The 10,714-nt window shown below is 37.5% G+C and overlaps 1 protein-coding gene across 1 annotated transcript in view; it reads left to right on the top strand.

Annotated features, from left to right (window-relative positions):
- Positions 1-329: 329 nt before the first annotated feature.
- Positions 330-10,714, top strand: part of UBN2 (ubinuclein 2) — a gene marked incomplete at both ends in the record, with an annotated part of 42,471 nt that continues 32,086 nt past the window's right edge. The window contains 4 exons of the mRNA XM_010137471.1: positions 330-431; positions 651-752; positions 4,133-4,252; positions 9,845-9,946. Of these exons, the coding sequence (XP_010135773.1) occupies positions 330-431; positions 651-752; positions 4,133-4,252; positions 9,845-9,946 (426 nt within the window). The remainder of the gene's footprint in view (positions 432-650; positions 753-4,132; positions 4,253-9,844; positions 9,947-10,714) is intronic.

Here is a 10,714-nt window from a genome sequence, read left to right as displayed (position 1 = left end):
CCCTCACCTTGCCTGGCCGGGGAGCGGTAGTGTTGCATCCTCCCTTGCCGGGAGCTTTTTCCGGCAGCTGAACGAAACTGTTTGTATGCCGGTCTGTTTTCCGGATTGTCTGTAGGATGTGTGCAAGTAGTTAGTGCAGAGTTATTAGCTCGACACTGCTACAAGCCTTGGGAAGCAGTGAAGTGAGCATTAGCAGCCTTGGAGATGAGTTTCCACAGTTTTGGAGGGGCAGGGATGGGTGAGAGTTAATGTTGAAGCTATAACCTCACCTGTAACCGTTAAGAACTTAATTCAAGAAAAGTATTCGTTTTCCTGTTTCTTCCAAACAGAAAATACTCGATTCTCGAACTACTTTGATTTTAAGGAGAATATCTTGTGCAGACAGCTTTAAGAAGCAAGCAGCGTTAGCCAATCAACAGGACTTTGTTCAAGTAGGAAGGAGAGACGTGAGTTAGTGCAGAGTTACTAGCTCGACACTGCTACAAGCCTTGGGAAGCAGTGAAGTGAGCATTAGCAGCCTTGGAGATGAGTTTCCACAGTTTTGGAGGGGCAGGGATGGGTGAGAGTTAATGTTGAAGCTATAACCTCACCTGTAACCGTTAAGAACTTAATTCAAGAAAAGTATTCGTTTTCCTGTTTCTTCCAAACAGAAAATACTCGATTCTCGAACTACTTTGATTTTAAGGAGAATATCTTGTGCAGACAGCTTTAAGAAGCAAGCAGCGTTAGCCAATCAACAGGACTTTGTTCAAGTAGGAAGGAGAGACGTGTGTCCTTAGGCTGGTCATGCTTAAGCTGCTCGTGGACCAGTGAAGTTGCACTTGATTTAAATAGTTTTGGCTTCTCTTATTTCCGATGTAAACAGTTTTAGAGAAAGTTTACATCTTATTGGCAAGAACAGGGGAAGGAAGTAACTACTCCTGAGAAGGTTATGATAGCTCAAGTGATAAAAGCAAACCAGTACTGATACAGCCATTGGATTTTTACATGCAGCACAAACCCGAGAATGATTAAAGCTTCTGTTCTACGAACTGAAGTGTTTATAGGTGACAATGACGCCATAACTGTACTTAATAGTCTGCTCTTTTTTGTTCTCTGAGTAGGAGAGATGTACACACTGCTGTGTGTTCAAATGCAGAAGACAGAAATCAGTGACTGATTTTAATCCCTCTGAGATCTTCTGATACAAGTTAAAAGGTTTCTTCTGTTCACACTGCTCTGTAGCTGTTGTAGGCAAACAGAGTTAGTTATGTCTCCTCTGAATTGGTGCAGCATAAGCATGCTGCTCTGAGAAGTGCCATCTTTCTGAGCAGTTCCTGCGTGGTGTGAAAATTGTCTTAGTGTTTAGAAGTGGTTCTGGATGTAGAGGCTGACTTTTCCCTTTGGCAGGTCCCAGTTCTGCAACTACGTCTTTTCTGTAGGTTGGTAATACGTTACTCACATAATCGAGGAAAAATTACTTTTTTAATGGAGTTCTGATGCAAATTCCATGTCTTCTGGAGGAGCATTGATTTAGGGGGTTTTTGGTACAGTTGGGATCACAGACTGCTCTTAACGTAGAAATAGTGGTAGAAATGCTTTGTAAGAAACTGTGTATGTTTTTCAGCTCTCTGTAGAGTGCAGACTGAAATGAATGGATGATAATGGCATGACTATTATTGGACTGCATGGAACAGTCAGCTCATTATGTAAAACAGTGTCATAAGTTGTGATCCTTTTAAAGTGAGTCTGAACTTGTAATCTTGTTTAAAAACTCACGTGTACTTGGCCAGTCAGTTTAAATTCTTGCTTGCCATATGGTAGAACCTGTAAAAGCTACTCTGATATGGTAGGGAGGATTTAAAGTTGTGTATTAATCAGCATGAAAAGTGAGGGGAGACACATTTTATCCAGCAATAAAATTATTGCGTGCTGGTTCCTTCACAGTTAAAGCAAATACAAGAGGAGAATTTGCTCTGTGTAGTGCTGGAGGCTTAGGATGACAGAAATCTGTCTCTTACCCTGATGTGCAACCTGTTCAGATTCCTAAAACACAGGAAAAAATTGTGAAAGGAAAAGCGATCCTGCTTGTTGAAGTAGAATAGCTTGTTGAAGTCCCTCCTGAAGCAGAATAGCTATGGTAATTTGTCAGTTGATGCAGCAAGAAAACTAGCTTGTTAAAATGAAGCTTGACCAAGAAATGCCTGCCCTCTACTACTTTTCTGCAGGATCGATGAGATTTTCTCTTCCCATGTAGGTAGTAACTGGTCAATGGTTGATGCTGTGGTGTAAGTGGAGTTTTCGATTTCAAAATTTCTTGTTTTAGTAATGATTCAGTTTAAAATGAACAGTTCATTCAAAGTTAGTTTTGCAAACTCTTCTGGAGAGTGAAGACTGTGGGTTTTCTGAAAGCTATTGTTGACTCCTTATTCCTTATGAGAAGTTGCTCAACTTCCTTATAATTATTCTCATTAAAGTTCAACAATACAAAATTAGGGGCTTGTCTTTCTATTTTGTAGTGTCGCTTGGAACTAGAGCAACCAAGGAAGGTTCTGTAAAGGCAGGATGTTCTGAGAAGGCAAGGACTGGTGTACGGGAATAACTTCTAACGTTGCTTTTGTAGATCTCTTAATAAAACAGTAGAGAATCCCAAAACTTACCTGACAGGATGAGTGCAGCTTATAATTTTTTCTTTTGTTAGAAGTGTGGGTTCCTAGCCTGAATCAGAAGCTGGTGGAAATACTATGTTAGAAACTCGTGCTGTTCTTGTCCTTGGTTTTTTTTGCCTTGATAAAGAGAACATCCTTTGATAGTGCTGTTGGTAGAATTAATCTTTTGGTAGGAATTATTTATGTGATGTTTTTGGATATAAGTTAATGTAGTTTAAGAGGGTTTTTTTCCTCTTTAAAACTGCTCTAGCTGAAGTTTGGTGTGTAAAACTTAACTTGAAGCGGGTGAACCCCGCCCAACTTGGGGTGAATCCCAAGTTGCTGTCTGTCGAGCAGGCTGCAAAGGTGCTGCAGTAGTAGTGTCTTAAAGTTACTGTAAGTCTGAGAACCAACCATCAGAGCCCTTAGAAACCATCATAATTACACTTGTTTGAATTTGAGATTCCAGTAGTGCTTAACTAAGTAAAGTGATAGTCAGTTACAGCTTTGAGAGTTTGGAGAGAGGGGCAAGTTAACAAGTACTGAGTTTTGCTTGACCTCTGGCCTTAACCTTGTCTCATTTCACTATTAAAAAACCCTGCATTTGCCTAGCATATGTGAAATAGGTTTTCCCTGCTAAAAGTAAAGAAAACAGCATTGCATGAATTGAGCAGTATTTAATATTTAATTATGCCTGCAGGAAATATGTATGTAAATGGAACTTATGTTTCAGGATTAACTATAACATCTATTATTTCTTTCTCTAGGTACTCAGTTTAGAAAATGTAAGATAATTATGTGGTGGTTGCAGTTTTGCTCAGCTTGCCTCCCTCATTACTTTGGTCCTGATACTATTGAGGTAGTTTGTTATCTGGTCACCATTTAGTCAGTGTATTGGCTAAATACTGTGGAGGAAGGTTCTTGCTTTTCTAAACTTTGTGTTGCTTTTTGTTGTGTCTTAGGGTATCATAAATCTTCATTTATTCAATGATTATTGGTCCACGTGCAGTGAAGTTCATTGCCATTGATTTTCATAAAATGGAGCTCCATTCCACCATATTTTAGTGTCTTGAGTATCTTCCCTCCTTCCAACAATTACTGTATTTTATGTGAACTCTAATTTGAAGAAGGCAGCCCTGTTTTTCTGCTGTACCTTATTTCCAAAAAAAGAGGCACTAATAAGAGGCAGGAGTGAGAAGGAGTTGTATTTGGAGAGAGTACTTTTTCTCTGAACGCCGAATGGCCATAGGCCTGCCTGATGTTTACACTTTCAGTTGAGGTTGTACTGGAACGCTTGGGAAGATAGAAATCTGAGTCTTTCCCTTAACTTTTTTGTTTGTGCTCTCATTAGAAGAAAAGTAACTGAATGGTAATTGAATGGGTCAAACTTTTAGAGAATAAAGTAAGTATTTGGATGCAGTATAAATTCTGACTACGTAGTCATCAGAGCATTGTTTACTGACGTTTAATAGGTTTTTGTTAATTACACTCTGTTTCTTATGCAGAAGTTAAATATTCATTCCATTTTTCAGAAGAAATTGGTTCACTCAGAAGATCCATTTAATGATGAACAACGCGAGCGGCATGAAGTCGAAATGCTGGCCAAGAAGTTTGAGGCAAAATACGTGAGTTACTGTACCTATATTAAAATATACAGATATTTGATCTTGATAACATAAGATGCTGTAGAGTTGTTAATGTGAGGTTTTTTCTGAATAGGATGCTAATGTAGTGTCAAATGACTTCTGTACATTTCAGAGCTGTCTCATTATATTTCATTTAAGTAGCCTGAAGCAGCTACGAGCTTATTAGACAAGACTGCTAAAGAGATTTGTCTATAGGATGTTACAGCTTGTGAAGTTATTCTTGGAAAAGCTTCCTATATAAGTACAACTGAGTAATAGATGCAGGTTGATGTTCATGATAAATACTGTGATGGAGGAAAGAATTTTTATCTGTTGTGTATCATTGCATGGCTCTTCTGTTTGGGCTAAATACTGATGCATCTTGGTGAATTTCTGACTAGTTTGGAATGCTTCCATAGGAAGTTATTGTTGAATAGTAAGTCATTGCTTGATGAGTTTATCTTGTAGCTGCCAGCTGCCTAAAGATATTCTGCTGACTCCTGAAAGTGTTGCATGAATGACTTGAACAACACTAAGTAGTAAAATAAAGAGGCTTTCTCTAAAAAATGGAGGTAGAAATCAAAAAATGTTGACTAAAACCACACCCAAACAGGTCTTTGAGAATTCATATGGGTAGGGTTGGATGATTAATTCTGAGCTGGCAATCAAAACTCATTATCGTGCTTAGGCATGTTGATATTCTGGATTACTAGTAGAGTACCTCACTAATAAAAAAGGGAAAAAAGAGCAGTCATTTGTATCTTTTTTGCTACTAATATTCATATTAAAATCTTTCTTGTCTGATTAATTTGGATTTTTTCCTGGCAAAGGCAAATTTCAGGGCATGTTAGCTGTTCATAACAAAAGATACCCTTAAATTGAAAAGAATAATTTTCATCTTTTGGAGGGATTTACAGAACCCAGTATACCTAGTGAATTGAGAAGGCATTTCCAGAATACTGTTTGCTTTTCATTTGAATGATACATTATTTTTTGAATGTGAGAGAAAAACGTTTCAACTGTACTTTTCTAGAAAACTCATTTCCTTAATACAGGTTAAGGATTTTATAGTGTCCTGAAACAAGCTGTTTCACTACAGCAGATGAAAGTACCTGTAGAACACTTAAAGCAATATATGTAGGAGTGAGTAGTAGTGGCAGCAATCTAATTTTACATATGCATTTATGCATACATCAAACCAAAGCATGTACGCTTATGGACAAAACATGGTGTTAATAGAATTTGAAAACTAGAGTTCAGTGCTCAGTTGGCATAAAAGGGGGCAAATAGATAATTTTAACTATGATAAAACAGTAGGTAACAACCTATCATTTTACAACAGTTGAATTTCGTGGTGCGCTTGTATTTTGCTTTTGTTTGCACTTCTGGTTTCTTGCCTGTGTCTCGTTCTTTGCTATACCTTATGCCCCTCAGCGCCACAAAATTCCTGGAAGGGAAATGTCTTCTATAAAAAGAAAAACTTAGGTTGGGGCCAGTAAGCATGGCGGGTGGTAAGGGATTAGTAGCTCTCATGTTAGATACTCCCTGTCCTTTCTCTCTCCCAGTATGATAACCATCAGTCTCTTCTTGCCATTCATACTCAGAGGAGTTGCATCTCTCTACAATGACCCAGTACAATTGCTCATGTTCTGACAACATGCAGCCGTCTTCTGATCTTGTGGTGAGATGTTTGCTCCTTGGCTTAAAGTAGAATGGGAATCTCATGAAGCAGATACTCATTCTCCTCTTCTTCAGCACTTCACTGTAGAATTGCTGGTTGTATGAGAAAAGTGGAAGGTTTTTTTCCGATATGCAGGAAGTGCTATATGCTCTTATAATTAGGTGTGACCTATCTATGTCCATTTTGAAATGGAGTCAAACAATCTTTTTAATCGTAAAATGTGTGGCAGGGCAGTACTTCTGAAAAATTTGATGTGTGAAGAACAGTCTTCCTTGAAGACTTTTTACTTCTTTTCAGATAAATTCCTGTACTCATCACCAAATTAGTACAGAGACTAAGAAAAAGCTGATGAAGAAATAACTTTATGCATCTTGTTTTACGAAAATGTAATGGACCATTTGTTTACTTGATTATTCAGAATTTTTTGCAATTGCTGCATATTTGTAACACCAGCAAATGGTTCCCATTTTCATTCTTTTGATTACTGTTATTCTCTAGACAAAATCAAACACTTGTTAAAATGTGACACTGAATCTCAGATGATAGTGTACGTAATGTAAAAATTTTTCATGGATCGAAACAAAGGTCCATATAATGGCGTAGTCCTCTGACACTAGTGGAGCCTCCTACTTGAAAGTGTAACAGAGTAAATGTGCATTGATGTTATTTCTCTGTGCTGTCTAGCAATCTGTGGCTTAATTCCTCCCAAAGCTGTGTGTTTACGCTTCATACAGCTTTCTGCCATAAATTTGCCAGATGATTTTGAGTTCACAGAATATGTGTTCCATGGCACTTAGTACCACAATAATTATGTCCTATGAAAACATACATTGTGTTTAAACCTGATGAGTTCACTTGGTGCTCCGTAGTTTCTCTATTTTAAGAAACATGAAATATTCCCTGTACTCCTGCATGCTGCATGTGATTCTTATGCTATCATCTATATTCAGCCCTTTTCTCCAGCTGAAGTATCTTAACATTCTGTTACTGTACAGAAGCACCATGTTTTACCTTTAAACATCCTCGTTGCCTTACTGTTCCCTTTTTTGTTCTAGTTTCTTTTTTTAAATTAAAGGATATTAATGGTAGGATGCCCTGATTTATCAGTGATATAATGATGACTTCTGGTTTTGCTCTTTGTTCCTTTTTTTTGTAAGTTCCAATTCTTTTCTTTTTTGACCACTCTGATTATTGAGCAAATGTCGTAGAATTGTAACAGCTCCAGTGCTTCCTGAGCAGCATAACAAATTGTGAGCATGCTGGTTTTTTTCTTATTTGGGTTGTACTTCCTTTATGTGGACTACCTTGCTTTTATTGATACCAAATTAAACTGATGATTTATCATAATAAGTTCAGAGCAACTGTGAGGCCTTACAGTGATTCTTCAGCTGTCTCTTTTTATTTACTAACCTCAGTAATTTCTGTCATCTCACTGTTTCCCTGCCCCCCAACCTGTTAGCCTTCTCTGTTCCTTCTAAAGATGAGTGAATACCTTGGTGATTACTTTATTTACAAAAATGAAATATTTATTTGGACTCTTTCTTTTCTAGCCTTAAACATTAGAGTGGTCCTTCCCTCTTATCCCGTGATAGTTTTGTCTTTAAAGATTCTTTCCTGCTCTGGAATGTATATTCTTGTGCCTGGTGGTTCTGTTCTTTATAACTTGCCCAATGCAGAGATCAGGTTTACCAGTTTATAGACTGCTGTGGCCCTTAGAAGATTCTGCAAAAATTGGCATTGTATTTGCCATGTTCTAGTCCTGTTGGGCCAAGGTTGTAACCTTAGGTTACATGCCACAATTAACTTACTGAATTTTTATTTGAATTGTCTGAATACTTGCATGTGTACCGCTTGCAGCCTCAGGACTGCTTATATTCTGGGACAGAAATGTTGGAGAAACTCTTTTGGGAAAGGTGAACATCTTCAGTGGTAAAACTTCCCTGAATGGCTGCATAGTAAACACTGATGCTGAGAATCCCTCTTCTGCTGAGGTCTTGCATCCTTAACATCTTGATCATACAGACTGTGAACACACTTCCTTAAACATAACTGGGTAGAACCAGGCCTGAAGGAAATTCTCTAGCTGTGTATACAATGGCTCAGATATTTTCATATATCTGCATGCAGGTTACTATTTTAATCCTGCTTTTAATCATTCGGCTCTTATGAGACTGATTTTTCTTATTAACTTTGTTCTGTATCTGCACTATGCTTTTTAAATTTTTTTTAATGCCCATACACTGAAATAATAGAATAGTGATTGCTGCAAAAGGATTTTAGACTTAAAGATGTTGATGGTTACTTGGGCTTAGCAAAGAGATGTGGTACGGATGTTGATTGTGTTATGCATTAGTGAGATCAGTAGAGGTATAGTTTATGTAGCATTCTTCAACAGCCTGCTGGCACCTTAGTCAGAATCCTGAGAATTACATAAGCTTTTGCACTGGAGATTAAACAGAGTTCTTAAGTGCCACGCTTTTTTTTCTAAGACTTTTCTTGTTTCGTCTAAACACTTCTTTAAAAAAAGAAAAAATACTGCATGTTTTAGGAATGTGCAGTCATTCTGGTGTTTTACCAGATGAGCGACTGTAGGGGATGATAGGATGACAGGAAAAGTTAGGAATACTTAACTTGAAAATGTGAGGCTTGGAATATAACTTGGAAACCTGAATTAAATATGGAACTTGCTTTTGAGCTTTTTCTTCTAGCACTATTCTGTTTTATTTATTGAATTATACTTGAGAGATTCCTGTTTGTTGGCAAGAGTGTATGCTTTCTCAGTTACAAACTTGAATTCTTGCAAAATATTCTTAAAATGGAGGTGTTCAGATGCTAACGCTTCTCATAAGAGGAAGGATGAAACCTCTTTTGAACAGTGTCTACATACGGTATTAAGTAGGTCGTGATATTTGGATGTCGCAGCTAAAAAGATACATTCTAAACATGCTTAAAATTGTTGAGTGCACTCAGAAGTATCAGGAGCAAGTCTTCTCAAATTCAGAACACTGGCTACCATTTTAGTGAAGGTGGTTCCTTTTGGAGAATTTTATCTGTTAAGACTTTTATATTGACAGTTTTGAAAATATATGGGAGTCAGAAAACTAGACTTTGTCCTGAGCAGATTCCCATTTGTATAACAGTAAGTTTAGATTCCCTGAACGTTTGAGCTGGGTGTGAGTTTTTACATGACTTGATTTCACAATAAAACTTTCACATGAGAAAAGTACTTACAGGTTAAAATGAAGTTTACTGTGTCCTGGAGGTAAGTGAGCTTGCAGTCTGTGATGCAGCCTCTGTCTTTAAGTTACTGGAGTAACCATTTCATGTCCAGTATTGTCAACTGAGGTGACAACACTTGCATTTCAAAGGATTTTGTCTTAATATGTTTCTTCAGTTATGTCCTGTGAATGCTGTAACTTCTTGAAAACTCAGACACCATATCTGCAAGTACCAGATCAATATTTTTCTCTTGTGTATTAGGCTTCACTTTTCTGTAGAGAAGCAATCCAACTTGCAGGGGGAGACGCTTCACTGAATCAGTATTTTCCTTCGCAAACTCTGTGACATACTGAAAAACTTAATACTTTCTAAATTCTCTCAATTACTAATAGTCCTATCACAACGTTTTAAAAACATAGGACAGTGAAGCATCTCTAAATAGGAAATGGTAGGAAGGTCTTGGTCATGCAAAAACCAGGTGGCTAGGGGTTGCTTCTGGTGAGACTATAGTAAAGTACGTTTGCCAGAATGCATTCCAGTTTTTATTGGTCATCTAGATGATCTTCAAGGCAACATCCAAGAGAGCAAAACTAACTCCCTGAATGACCACCCCTCCTATGCCTTATGTTTTGTAGACTTTAGTACATTTCTCCCCTGTTTGCCAAATGATATACCACTTGCTTTGTTTTCAGGGTGGAAAGCCCCACAAACATCGGAAGGATCGTCTGCAGGATCTAATTGATATAGGTTATGGTTATGATGAAACGGACCCCTTCATTGATAATTCTGAAGCGGTAAGTAAGCCTCATCAAAGCAGCAAGAAGAAATAAGAGAATGCTTTATTTTTTTGATAAAGAAGAAAGGTAAGGAAAAATAGATTGTGGCTGTGTATGGATCAAAAGGGCATACTGCTTTGGGAATCCAATGAATTTGTAGTCTCATTGAAATATAATTAGGTACTCCAAGAATTAAGAAAGTTATTGCTATATCACATAATTTTCCAGCTTCAGAAATGAAGTTATTTTTATTTGTGCCTTTTGTTTACTGTGGACTGAAATTACACTGGCTTTGTGAAGTTTCCTGTCCTAGCTATCTGGATTGTTAGTAGATGACTGGTGTTACATTTCCTGCATTAGATCAGGAAGCTGTTCTGCTCTTAAAACCCAATAAGAATAGATAGTTGTTCTAAACAATCACTGAGTATGTCTGAAAACTTTGAGATAAAACATCTAGGTTAAACAGCAGGATATGACATTATTTTGTCTGAATATTTTTCAGAAATGAAATTGCATCTCGAGGTAAAAGAAAAAGGTAGGCAATAGCAGGGATATCAGAAGGTTTATAAGAGGGCATTTGAAGATCTCTTAGAGGTGATATATGAAATTGTGAAAATGAGAAGGAAACTTGGAAGAGACAATGGATGATATATAAAAGTGTGGAGACCTCTTAAAACTTTCCTTTATTAGATGTCAGGAAGAAGTAGGTGTACTGTTTAGTCAACTAAAAAACCCCAGCAAGCACCTGACACTTCTACTGCTGAGTGACACTGGGCAAAGCAGGAA

The sequence above is a fragment of the Buceros rhinoceros genome, unplaced genomic scaffold, assembly GCF_000710305.1.
Source record: "Buceros rhinoceros silvestris isolate BGI_N320 unplaced genomic scaffold, ASM71030v1 scaffold3656, whole genome shotgun sequence".
NCBI classification, from domain to species: Eukaryota; Metazoa; Chordata; class Aves; order Bucerotiformes; family Bucerotidae; genus Buceros; species Buceros rhinoceros.
This window is presented reverse-complemented; position numbering and strand designations above follow the sequence as displayed.